The sequence below is a fragment of the Anoplolepis gracilipes genome, chromosome 5, assembly GCF_047496725.1.
Source record: "Anoplolepis gracilipes chromosome 5, ASM4749672v1, whole genome shotgun sequence".
NCBI lineage: Eukaryota > Metazoa > Arthropoda > Insecta > Hymenoptera > Formicidae > Anoplolepis > Anoplolepis gracilipes.
Window position 1 is genome coordinate 6,432,018 of NC_132974.1, and position 13,737 is coordinate 6,445,754.

The 13,737-nt window shown below is 43.5% G+C and overlaps 1 protein-coding gene and 1 long non-coding RNA gene across 8 annotated transcripts in view; one reads left to right on the plus strand and one right to left on the minus strand.

The window, feature by feature from the left end:
* The window catches only part of LOC140665660 (uncharacterized), a 216,204-nt gene that overhangs the window by 16,825 nt on the left and 185,642 nt on the right, over positions 1-13,737 (plus strand). The window contains exon 2 of the long non-coding RNA XR_012046643.1: positions 8,939-9,048. This is a non-coding gene — a long non-coding RNA (uncharacterized lncRNA). The remainder of the gene's footprint in view (positions 1-8,938; positions 9,049-13,737) is intronic.
* The window catches only part of Dati (zinc finger protein datilografo), a 77,824-nt gene continuing 64,738 nt past the window's right edge, over positions 652-13,737 (minus strand). For 5 of the 7 annotated variants that reach the window (XM_072891998.1, XM_072891996.1, XM_072891995.1 and 2 more), the window contains 8 exons: positions 12,974-13,133; positions 11,068-11,280; positions 10,621-10,743; positions 10,335-10,475; positions 9,628-9,825; positions 8,389-8,609; positions 8,007-8,160; positions 652-7,851 (listed from right to left, as the gene is read on the minus strand). In XM_072891998.1, the coding sequence (XP_072748099.1) occupies positions 7,727-7,851; positions 8,007-8,160; positions 8,389-8,609; positions 9,628-9,825; positions 10,335-10,475; positions 10,621-10,743; positions 11,068-11,280; positions 12,974-13,133 (1,335 nt within the window). In that variant the 3' untranslated portion in view covers positions 652-7,726. The remainder of the gene's footprint in view (positions 7,852-8,006; positions 8,161-8,388; positions 8,610-9,627; positions 9,826-10,334; positions 10,476-10,620; positions 10,744-11,067; positions 11,281-12,973; positions 13,134-13,737) is intronic. The other 2 variants (XM_072892000.1, XM_072891999.1) reach the window with 1 other exon arrangement.

Here is a 13,737-nt window from a genome sequence, read left to right on the forward strand (position 1 = left end):
ACTCGCCGCCGTCATCTCTCTCGAAGTTTTCTCGCTGGGGCCAGGACGAACGCGATAATGCGAGCTCGAGTCGACTCGCCGAACGCCGGAATCCATCGCCTTAACAACTATGGTTTTTTCATTTTATATAGTGGACATTGAAACAACTTATTCCGGTTTTTAATCACGGAGGCTCGGTCAGGGTCACCGCGTGAAGACGCGAATGCCGCCGAGGCGCTCGCACTGCTAGACTGTCGGTTTTATCATATGCTGCGCACTTACGATACACACTGCCACGAATAATATGCACATACGTCGTACGTCGTACGTCGTGCCGTGTTGCCCCCATAAATATTGCCGCGTAAGCACTCTGTTGCTCCGCTGCAAATCTTTGCGGCGGGCGGGCGGGCGCGGGCGCGCGCGCGCGCGATCGTACGTGATATATATTCGTCGTGAGATTATTTCATTAAAAAATTAAAACCCGATCAAAAACAAACCAACGGTTTTTGCTTGTAAAGCCGCACTCGAACAACGGCCCTTATGCAATTGCCGCTGCCACATTCCTCTTGGTTGTGTGTGTTCCTCATATTGTTATTACACCTTTCGTGATAGCGTCTCGTGGAACAGGGGTCTCTCCCGGTGGCATCCAAGGTGCCTTTTTTTCTCTCTCTCTCTCTCTCTCTCTCTCTCTCTCTCTCTCTCTCTCTCTTTCTCTCTTGATCAAAGGGTACACAAACTTTGTTCGTTGCTTCGTCTGTATCTCCTCGCGCTTCTCTCTACTCGAGATATAATATATATATATATGCATATCTCTTTCTCTTTGTCTTTCTTATCTCGTCGACTCTCGTCGACGAGATTCTCTGGCACCTCGCCACCTGTTCGTCGTCGGGATTCGTAACCCGACGAAGAGGCCGCCCACACGTCACATCCGGGTACTCTCGTGTCAAGTCCGGGACGCGTTTTGGGCGTGCGCACTCGCGCTCTTTCGCGCGAGGGTGCACGCACCGTTCATCATCGGTACTGCATCCAAACGTATGCCAAAGGCCGCGAATTTTGCTCCGTTTATACATTACGTAGCATTGTGAGAGCACAAACGCGTGTGCTGTCATGTCATCCACAAATTTTATCTTTCAAATTACCGTGAAAAATTGATTAACGTTTTTCAACGGCGTCCGAAATGACGCGTCTCCGTCTGATAAGCGTACCTTCTCTCTCTCTTTCTTTCTCTTTGTCGAGAAAGGTCCGGAAAGCTTTTTCAAGACGAATCGACGTTACTTTCATGACGCGCGTGAAAATATATTTTATTACCAGGCCGAATCGTAGCTTTTTAAAAATCCTTTTTTGGGCAATTTACAAAATTAATTGGCTTTACATATCCGTAGCGTGTGTAATACAGTGTAGATAAGTGTGCTTTTATAGTGTATAAATAGTATAGAATCGTATACTTGTTTATTGTATATCGTGTGTGTGAACACGTTTCGTGCTCGTGTATTGAGAAATGTTTGAGCGCGCGGGGTTGCACGCTCGTGAACCAGGGCAACTTCGCTTTGACTTTGTGTATCAATTGGGACTCCGCGGATCCCGCGTCGCGACGCGGGCCACGAACTGTTCATCTTGTGAGGGTGCTCTGTTTGCGTTGGTTTCTGTCACTGTTGTACATTGTACTTGTTCCTTGGCGAGAATACCAATTTTACCGCGGCCGTGCGCGCGCTCAGGCGCGCGCGGATCCGCGGATTTTGCGTTTGATTCGTGAAGATCGAGTCGTATTTGTAAGTGTGTATGCGCTGGGAGTATGCACCAGCGCATCCGGGCTATGGCACTTTTTAGATTATTTAAACATTTAGCAAATTTACATGAAAGAGATTAAGATTATGGTTAGGGCCGATTTTGCAGGCGACGTCGCGCTGGATTTTCATTATCATATATATATATATATATATTTATATATATATATACTTTTCTGCATATATATATATTTTTTATTATCATCATCTTTGGGCCCCTTTTCGACTACCTGGGTCGCGTTTCCACGAGTGGGCTACGGTCGGGAGCGCTTTAATATTCTTCGGATCGTCCGTGACGTCTGGCGGAGTTTCCCTCTCCGGATTCTCCCGTCGTTAGACGCGTGAGCCTCCGTCCCTTTTTCCTCATCTCATCGCGGCTCGACCGCTTCTCTCGGACGATCCAATCGCTCGCGATTTTTTCTCACGGTGTCTTCCACGCTCCTCGCGTGCTGGCTCCCGCTTCCGCTTCCGCTTCTGCTTTATGTTCGCGAGCTCGTTCTCTGCGTCGCGCTTCGCGAACGCTCTCCGTGTGCGTGTCCCGCCGTCTCCTCTCCTTCATCGTAGGGCCCGAAAATCTCATGCGGGTGAACGCGGTTGCGCCACCGGCCCCCTTACGAGTTACGGGCATATGTAAATCAATATATTTGTAAATTATTTTTTTGTGCTTTTTTCGCGGTGTGAGCCGCATTTTTTTATTATTATTATCTTGTCTTTATCTTCGCTTACGTCTCAGTTGATTACAGAACATACACTACTAGATCTATTGTTTAACGCGCTTGTGTGTTTTTTTTTTTTTTTGCATTATCTTTCGTTTAAATTTAAAATTATGATACACGTTCGCGGGGCACAGGCCGGCGCCTTGGGAATTTTTCCTTTTCACGCGAAGATGTACATTTCAATTATGATCGGGAAAAGATTGAGAACCATCCTGCCCCGATCTTTATGTTCGCTTCGTTAATTAAAAAAAAGCAACCCTCGGCGCACGGCAGGATGCACCGGTCGAAAACAGCCGTCTATCAATCGTTTCATGACCGCGATCATCATGAAGGATCTCGACGTGGTAGTGGTGGTAGTGTTTTGTATTTTGTTGTTGTTGTTTTATTAAAATTTTTTGTGATGGTGATAGTGAGATGGTATAAGTAGTAACGCTGATCTCTCTTTTCATCCTTTCTTATTTCATTCTTTCGCGCTCTTACTACCGTTTCGTGCATCATTTTCGGTACCTTTCGACGCTTGATTTGGGACTGCGAAATAAAATTGTATCTTTTGAAAATTGTTATAGATTTGTTATAGAATTCGTTTTATATATATATAACTCGCAAATTCCAATGAGAATTTTGTTTCGATCGTGCTTGATACGTGCCTACACAGCTTTGCCTAACTAAGCTCTCTTCATCCATTCCATCGTTTTCACTCTTCAAACTCTTTCAGATATTGCTTTATAGTTTTATTGGATTTTTCGTACCGAAATTTCAATTTTCAATTTCGTCAATTTTGCATTCTCACCACTCTCTTTCGTTCTCTCAGATTTTCTCCAAACTCTTTCATTCTCGATTTCCTACAGCACGCTTGCATCTTTTGTAAAAGAAGCGCTTCAAACTTTCGTCATGCTAATTGTCGTGCATGATTGTTAGTGATTTTTCAAAAAAACAAGCGCGATTATTGACTAATGAATATTCTCCGAAAAATCGATCTCTATAGTATTATGTGGGCGTCGAAGTGTACGAAGATTGCATTTTAGGTATTTCGTGTGTTCCTATCGTAACTGTACAATCCATCGCAATGCCGTATGGTGTGAGTGTGTCTGTGTGTAAGTGTATCAATGTGTCAGAGTATCGGTGTCGAGAAAAAAAAAATAATTTCCCGATCGGTGATGTCTCAGACAGACGATGAACGCTTCCACGCGCGATTCTTCCTCGAGATGTTAAATCTGTTTTTTCGAGCAGAAGCGTCGGCCAGGCAGAAGCGATCGTCGATCGTCAGGGACATGCACCGATAATGAACAGAAGCTCTGGTTTGATAAGAAACGATTATTGTTGGTTGCATGAACGAGGTGTATGCACTCGTCCAGCTTTAGGTATTTACATAGAAACTAACCCTATTTCGCATTATGTACGTTCGTTTAAGTTTACCAGTAAATTCTCAGTTTATGCTTGTGATATCAAGGTGTATTTACATACTACTTAATCCGAGGAAAAAACGCCCTGTAACGCAAAAACTTTAATAATAACGATCAATGAATCGACCCGCAGTTGCGAGTCGGAACTCGATGGCGGCCCTGTTAAATTCTTTTCTTCTCCGCAAAAATAAAGGTAAATCCAAATTTTATAAATTTTCCAAATTGATTTTTGGATAATTGTGTGAATAATCGATCTCAATAATGATAAAGACGAGAGAGTCACACATGTTTTTCGAAAACATACCGGACGTATCCGTCGAGTTCCGATCGCGAGACGAGTGCGATCGTTAATGTAGCTTTGACGATGAATCCTTAGCAATCTTTCCTTCTCTCGTCCTAGATGGTCAAAAAGCCTGGCTATTTCGGCGGCTTTTCGGCGCGTGTTTTTTACGTTCAACGAAGATGACGACGTTAGGTTATTTTCGTAATTGGCGAACAAAGGGGTTTGAGAGAGAAACCATGAACAAGCCATGAATTAAGAGAATTTTTAGAAAATGTTTCAAAGTTTCTCTTGGAAAATGCCATCTCTATCAAAATATAGCGAGAGAAAAATTTTACCAATTATATTCGTAGGCGAAATTTTATTTGCAATTTGCAAAGTTTTAATTTTTTGAAAACATGGCAATGGAAAGGGGAGGGAGCTTTTTGATAAAAAGCAAGGATCAAGTGAGTCGGGGTGTTTTTTTTTTTTTTTTTTTCAAAAATCAAAAATCTCGTCGAGAATCTTCGGAAGGAAACAACAACAACAACAACAGTAACGTGGTCGACGTTGATGTCGTGATGTCCAGAAAATGTGAACAAATTCGGCACGCTATCATTCAATTTCGCACTCAGTCCGCGATTGCCAGTCGAAGAAACGAAGAAATCGAATCGTATCATAGGTGAATGCTCGTCAAATCGATCGATTTTCCAATATCTTTTTATCTTTTCTTTATTTTTTCTTTTAAGGAACCGCCTCTCTATTTCCGTCGGTTTTTTCTTTCTTTCGCGAGGATCCGCGTTTCCCGATATCCAATGTCGAAAAATGATTTTCAATCAAATGTCAAACGTATTTCTTTCCAGTCAGCGTCTCGTCTGGTCTCTCATCGAAAGTACGGATGATCCGTAAGTTTTGTCAAAAGTTTGGCGAGATGGGGAAGGTGAAGGAAAATTTGATCGACTTAGATTGATGGGGCGTTGCGTAAAGTAGGGAATATTTTTAGGAGAGCAAGGGGTTGACTCGAGTCTCTAAAAGTTCGCTCCACGATCAAACCTATATACGGGCTTTTTTCTTCATATTCTTTCTCTCCCTCGTCATCCTCATCTTCGTATCGTATTTTTTTTTTTTTTTCGTTTGTTCTTTTTGTTCATCCACCTTCTTTATTTCTATTCGTCTTCTTCTTATTCTTCTTCATCCTAAGTATTGCGAGAACGTAACGGTATATTGCAAGTAAAAGTTCAAAACGACGCAAGAAGTTTTACGCGTTTCAGATTATATTACCCGGAAATAAAAAAATATTTCGCTTATAACGATCACAGGACCTCAGATTACCTGAAGCACGCCATTCTAAAGTCTCACTCTCGTTCTCGCATTCGCTCTTCCTTGATGCTCACGAAGCATTCACATTCATTCGATCTGCCCATCCACTCGACGGCGCGCCCGCGCATTTACGTCGATCCCAAGGTCGTTCATTCGTAAAATCATTCACGTATTCTTTCTTTCTTTCTTTCTTTCTCTCTTTCGCTCGTTCTTTTTCTCTCGTTTGCACACTTCTCGCGCTCTTCTTTCTCTCTGTGCTGTCGCATTCTCTCACCGACACAATACTTGAGATCACGTAAAACCTACGGGGGCGCGCGCTCCGCACTCGCTCATATTTCCCTTTCGCCTAACTATCCTAGTCTCATAGACCCTATATATTCATTATTTATAATATTTATATATATAATATATATATATAATATTTAGCATTTAGTTTTTTTATTTCTCTCTTCTCCGTCGCGTGCTTTGCTCACGAAAAGTGCTTGCTCTTTCACGCTTACCGTATTTTCTTCAATTAAACGTGTAAGTGTGAAGGGTTTTGCCCGATTTTTTTGTCTGTGTCATACTCTCTTCATACTCTGTATGTATATATAATATATATAATATAACTGTTTGTAATAACTATATTTTGTGTTTGTTCGCTTATGAGCTAATAGTTTTCGTGCTACCGACGAGCACAAGTTGCGCGCATTATATCTTCACCTTAAAAGTGTGCTGCTGATGAGTTTTAATCTACATATATATATATATATATATATATATGTGTGAGTTGTATTGTACATATGTGTGTCTCTGTGTGTGTATGTGTGTGCGTGTGTGTATTGGCGTGTGTGTGTGCGTACGTATCTGTTTGGACGCGTGTACGTCCGACGACGTTCGTTTCTCGGGCGCGAAATGTCAACGTTGCTTTGTCGTCGTAATGCGAAACGTTAATCGCAGATGAGGGAACGTCCGTACGGATCGCGTTGCGTCCGTCTGTCACACACACACGGGGAAGGGGATTTCAGTACGTATATAATTAACAACCGTACAATACGGCGACACGGCACCACCGGTAGTGGTGGAATGTCCGCCGCGACCGCGCGACACACACCATGATAACGATGAGCCTTCGTACGTGGGTGTTACGGTGGTGTGTAATTTGTTTCAAGCATTACGGGGGCTTTCTTCTAAGATTAGGGGGTTCAAGGAGTGGAACCTTTTAAGCGCGGTTCGATAGAGATAGACGTATCTATGTATAATATTTATATAATAGTTTAGATTTGTTGAGCCCGGCCACACGGGACGGTCGAGGATCGCCCGTTGGACCCTCGGCAACCGTCGCGTGTCGCTTGATCGGCTCTTGTACTAAAAAGATGATAGTACCTCGGGACGCACCCCGGGACGCCCGGGATGACTTACTGTTTTTTTTTTTTTTTTTTTACTTCAGCAGCTTCTCGTTAGTTATTATGGCACGTTTCGGAAGTCGAGGCGGCGGCACGGCGGTGGCGACGTGTCCTGAGAATCCTAACGGAACAACACTCCGACGTGAATAACGCCGTCGTAAGATCCGTTCCGAAGATTCTTGATCCAGGACCGGTGTAGGAACAACGACGCGCGCGTATCGCGCGGGAATTACGCGGAAATCGCGAAAAACGGCCATCGCCACCGCGATCCTTCCGCCTCGCGCCGTGCAACGGATTGCTATACGCGTACGTATTCTCACTCTCCTCTTAGCACGGTCCCATCCGGAGAGTTCGTCGGCCGAGAGAGGAGGATATCCTCTCGGTCGGTTTCCGGTTGGTCCGATCACGTCGGTTCTACCCGAGTAGGAAGACACCGAATTACACATTCTCCCTCCAAGTCTTTTTGTTTGACGTTTTCGTACTGCTGAGACAATGAGCGAAAATCTGTCGACCGCACTTGGACGCTCGAGCCAATCACGTCGGCAATAACGACGACGATGACGATGACGGTGACGTCGTCGTTATTCGCAACCGTGCGCGATAGCTCTTACGCGTTCTCGGAGTTACCGATCATCTCGTCGGCTTTTCTCTTGACGCCACGGTCTTCAAGTTGCAACTGCTGCTGTTGTTGTGGCTGCTGCTGCTGCTGATGATGACCGATGGAAGACGGGCCCTGCTGTTGCTGCTGCTGTTGTTGATCGAGCAACGGTGTCGAACGTTCCGTCGATTGCGACTGCTGTTGGTTCATGCGCTCGTTTTGCTGCAGGGTCATCTGATCTGGCGCCCAAGGGGTCCACTCGTCTCAGTAGTAACTGAATTTTCAGGGTTGCTGATTACTCTGTTGATTGACGACGTGCTGAGCCAGAGTGAAACTCAGGGCCCGCGGATCACCGTGGAGCCTGAGAGCCTGCTCTAATCTCTGCTCTTGTAACCGCAATGCTTCTCCTGAAAGTTGTCGAGTATCGATGGTCGCGTTAGAAGCTTTCATTATGTAATTGTAATTAAGAGCGTGTGTTCGACGTCCTCAGATTCGAACGTTATATTTACACCGGTAGTATGTCGCACCGATGCGACGCGATTTACCGAGTCGCCTAACTTACCGAGATCCGGCGTTAGGGTATCCTGTTGAGACATTTGTTGATTCGTATGATGTCCTGGCATGCCAGAAGTACTGCCTCCATTATGCTGTCCTAAATGATGCCTCACGTCACCACCCACTGCGGAACTTGCCGCGGCTGCCGCCGCTTGAGATACCTGTGCGCAAAGATGTGAGAAAGGGTTGAAAGATGCAAGAAGATTGAGAATTACCTTTTCATATAAGAGACTAAAAGTACATACAAATTATATGTATTTTTCTCTAAATTTTTTAAAATATTTATAACATTTTCAGATATTCCAAATAATGATTCCAATAAATCTATTGAATTATACGCACGTCAAACTATATTATTTATGCGAAGACAAAGATTTTCTTTTTCTTACCGCAAGTCTAAGAGCAGCTTCGGCTTGGGAGCGGAGCAAAGCTTCCGCCTGATGCATTCTCAGAGCTTGCTCGGGCCCGCTCGCTTGTACTCCTTGCTGTTGGGGTCCCGTCGATCCTTGAGTACTGCCGCTCATGTCACCGTTGTTGCCCATTCTCATAGCCGCCGCAAGCGACGCCATGTCGACCGGTGACAGATTGGGCGACACGGAATTTTGCAATCCTAATAGAGATATCACTTTCACATCTTGTTCAGCTCTCAAGAATAGGAGATTTGTTGATAAAAGAAGATACTATATTTTTAAATTCTTTAGCAAAGTACCTATATATATATATATATATATACATATAAAGATTTTTTTATCTAATCTTTCTTTCTAATCTAGAATTTTCTATCTAATCTTTATATATACATATATCTATATGTATATATATATATATATATATATATATATATATATATATATATATATGTTTATTATCTTTGTATTTTTTTATGTCCTCTATCTTTGCATTTTTTAAATTGTAAAATTTCTTGGATGTGTTTTACAGAACCTTGAACTATTGCGACGGAATTATGACCTGGGAACACGTGTCGGGGAGAGAACGCTCGTAAACGCATCCCGTACTAACTTTGATTGTGGAGAGAGGAGAAATATGGGGTAAATAATTTTCTGATATTTGTTTTTCCTACTAAATATAAGCGTTTCTTTAAGTTTCTCTCGAGTTTCTTGACAAGTTACAATGAGCATTCGCTAGACTGCTATATGTGCGAAATAAATTTGATCTAGTCAACTCGCGCACCAATATCTTACGAGACGTCAAAAATATCATTTTTACACGCATTATTTCCATTTATTGCGTTTATTTATCAGTAACAATAAATGTAAATAAAAAATAAAAGTTATATCGAGAATATTTTAATGTTATTCGTTTCGAGAATTTTCTTCGGAGACCGACGAGGAGAAAAAACAGAAACGCGAATGTAACATCGTCATCAATAAGAAATAACATTGTAAATCACAAGTTTTATCGGCAATAATTAGAACGAAGCTATCGGTCTTCCCCTCTCGTGCAATTTCGCATTGATAAGTGATAACGCAGTCCTTGGACAGTCAATTCTCACTCGATTCTCGTTAGATTGACAGAGCTAGTGTCCCGCATGTATTTGCTTATTGGGGCGGGGAAGGAAGCGTTTATACGATTACATTATATTATTTTTTATATTTATATTCTCTTACCCGCTGACACGGCGGCGGCCATGACAGCCATGCGTTGTTGCTGCGACTGCATCTCGTCGTGATACTGTTGCGCCGAGCCCGGTTGACTACCCGCTCGTAACATCTCGCTAAGTTTGTTGCCGCTCGGTCCCGGCGATGCCATGTTGTTGTTGTTGTTATTGTTATTGTTGTTCAGTAGACCGGTGCCTGCGCAAAAATCTGCTCTCGTCAGTATGTACAGGGCAATGGGCGGGCGGGGTTTTTTGCGCATGTTTTACTAGCTAGGTAGTAGTAGTAGTAGTAGTATATATATATATATATGTATGTCCGCGTTGGTACACATATAAATCGACACGCTAAAGCGTTAGAAAGAGAGGCGTCATTCCGCCTGTGAAAAAGTAGATCGTAGCGAACGCCGTTCACATGAGAGAATTATTACTCAGACCAGAAATTCGTATGCATTTTATTTCGACTCAAGTATATATTCATATATTCATATATATATGTAAATATATATGTAACTTATGCGTACTACAATAAATTCACACTAAATGGTACTTCACAACAGAGTTTTATCATTAACGAAATCAGAGAAAAAAAGACGAATAACGGCGAGATTACAAACTGTGCTCGAGCAAAAAGCTTCGGCAACATTATATCTATTATATCTAGATACTTGGTGGCGATCGTTTGTAAGTAGTAGACGTAGAACAAGTATCGTAGCGTACCAGGTTCACTACCGGCCGACGACAGTCTTCCATTGCCGCTGCTGCTGTCCGAATGGGCCGACGGCGACGGGCACATTGGTGGTTGTTGCAAATTTTGCGGTCCTCCGGATTGACTTCCGCCCAACACCCCCAAACCCGCTCCTGTACAGCGTAAGGACGTTGCGTTAGTTAATGCGTACAGTTAACGACATCGTACAATGTCGTGCATTTTTTTTTTAATTCGTCGTGTCGTACGTTTTTAACATTAACGTTTTTTAAGAAAATTCGTGTCTGTTTGACGTTATACCTAAACTCGAACTCGCTAGGATCTCTCTCTCCCGCCTTTCGGCGGCCGCGCGGCTTAGCACGTACTGCGCCGCGAATTGATGCTTCGGGTCCATCCTCATATGTTCCATGTGGCTCAGGAGACCTTAGAACACCAGAGAAAACGAGCGTGGTCACAGTACAAAGAGAGGAATTGTCGCATGTAGATGGTATACAAGATAAATGTGCATAATTTTCGGTGCATAAATGAACGTTTTATATATATATATATATATATATATATATATATATATATATACATATATATATATATATATATATATATATATGTATATATATGTATATATATACTCTGAACGCAGAACGAAAATGAAATGTTTATGGTATAGAAAGGAACTGAGAAACGGATTTACTATCAACTTTGCGCGCCAACTCGAGCGATTCGCGTTTACGTGGGTTAAATACTTACCGCTCTCGTGAGTGAAGACGGCTTGGCACACCGAGCACGGCCACATCCTGAGGCTCGTGCTAAGCTGACTGGTCTCAGGATGGCAGGCCAGATGCTTCCTAAGGCTACCCTCGTTGACGTAGTGCTTCCCGCACACTGGGCACGGGTGGTTGGCGGTCCGTCGCTTCGCTAGGTAAACCCCGGCAACGGAGGTTGTGCAGTCAGCGGAGGGAACAATAGGGCGACACAATTTCAAGGTCAATGCCAAGCAGGATAAAGCGTCCCAAGGAACGAAAGCCGTTCTCCTCCTCACCAAACTCTTCCACCACCATTATCATCATCATATATCCTCTCATTCTTCTCTCTCTCTCTCTTTCTCCTCTCTCTCTCTCTTTCTCTCTCTCTTTCTCTCTCTCACACACACACACACACACACACACACACACACACACATTCTCGCTCTTTTTTTCCTCCCCCACCTCATATTTCTCACGCACTCGCGTGAACGCGCGCGTATACGTACGCATAGATTCCGGTCGACCTCGAAGGCGAAGGGAGACCTTATGGACGTGGATAGCCAAGGACCAGGAGAGCACTGACCTGGGACACGGAGAGATATCCGCGTCGTCACCGCGCTACTAGCTCCCTTTCACGAGCAAGGTCGCCGGCCTCAAAAGCCAAGACGTACTCGCGCGCATTGCACGTACGCGGACGCACAGAGAAAAAAACTGATACTCTCAAAAAGATGCAATCGTTTATATATATATATATATATATATATATATATATATATATATATATATAATCGAAATGGCGCTGCTATATCAATCTGAAATGAGCGATGAAAAGTTATATCCGTTAACACGTGTTACCAGTCTTGTCAATCTTTGCTCCGTCTAACTCCTTGCGCTATAAATAACGATAAAATGCAACGTTATATTCTCAACACGTATTGGCAGCGTTTCGCAATAGAGTCGGCAATCCGTTAGCGATCCATGTTTCAATGCCGATCATGTCGGTACATCGAAGACCACCATGGCGCCAGTCACAATCACAATAACAAGGAGACAATTCTCCGTGTTAAAGTTGAACGAAGAGATACACAGGTTGACTCTTTTGTTCTCTGTACGTCCACGAGTCCGCACACGCAGTGTATCACGCACGCATCGAGGCACGCGTAGAGGTCGAACGAAACACCCTCGAAGCACCGTCTATATATATATATATATATATGTACATATATATATATGTCTATGTATATGTATTAGCGAGTATAATACCCAAGTATTAGTCGGCGAGTATATGTGCCAAATACTACCCGCCTTTCCCGCCCAGGCGAAAACAGTACGAAGAAGTGAACAAGGACAATGTATGCGTATCGCCCGCGCCAAAGCAAGTTCTTGGGATGGATGCGAAACGTAACTTAAAGGCTAAAGAACGAACCACCCCTCGTGTCTCGACGAGCGGTTGCTCCACCTCTCTCTTAGCCTTACTCACAATAACGTCGCCCCTCTCGCGTCTATGTCTGTCTCTCTCTTTCTTGGAACCCTTCAGAGATTCCTCCTCCACGATTCTAGTTAAAGACTCTAGTTAAGAATCCAGGTTAAATGCGGTTAGAGCAAGAAGAACAGAACTGAATCCTCCGCTCGGAAAGTTAACGCGCGAAAAAGATTAGATGTTAAGTTCGTTGATTAGTTAAGTCGTAAGAAACGACGCGGTCAAGGTTTCATTCTCAAGCAATCCGTTTCATGCAATGACGCATTCCGTTACAGCGGGATTCCGAGTTAATCGATCGGTTATGGTTTACGAAGATTAGTAGGTGCGCGAACAAAGACAAGTACGAGAAAGCAACGCGCGCAGGGAAGGAGAGAGAGACATAGACGACCGGCCGAGAGGGCCGTTCGGTACGCGATTTTTCAATACTTACTGGCAACTCCGGAAGCGTTCGGATCCTTGTGGGTGTGCTTCATGTGCTCCATCAGTGCCTCGCCGCCGAGGAAAAGCTTGTGACATACTGGACAGCTGGTTGCGTTCGGGCCGCCGATCAGGGCGGCGTGTTGCTGGAACACAACACGCTGTTGCAACTCCTTTTTTGCCGGCCCGGAAGAAGAAGTACCGGAAGTAGCAGGCACACGCGGCGCACCGGTAGTAGAGAGCCGACCCCAGAGAATACCACCACAGAGTTGCGAACCAGAAGCGCAGGACAGGCAGGGCACAGAACAGAACGATTGACCAGTGAGAGTTAAGGCACCAATAAACCGCCGCCACCACAGACTACTCCTTTGCACAGGGAATTCGTGTCGAGTGTGTCTGGTAGGAACTTTGTGGTATCGCCTTAGCTGGGTTTCCAGTCGGTCAAGTACGATCAAAATAAAAATCGAAATAACCAAAATAAAAAAAAAAAAAAAAAAAAAAAAAATACGAAATTTTCTTCCTCGAAATACATCGATATTTTTTTTTTATTTGCGATTCATTTTCTGCCGCAATTTATTCACTGCTTATCGAACGAAAAATAATCTATTTCTTTATGTATTTTTTTTTTCAAAGATATGTGTAATGCATTGTTGCATTTATTAAAATATTGTATTAAATAAGATGAGTTACTTCGTACGGTTCGCGAATAATTAGATTGCGGCAAGTGAATCGTCGATGAAGATCTTTGAAAAGATTTATAGCTAGCTCGTGGATTAT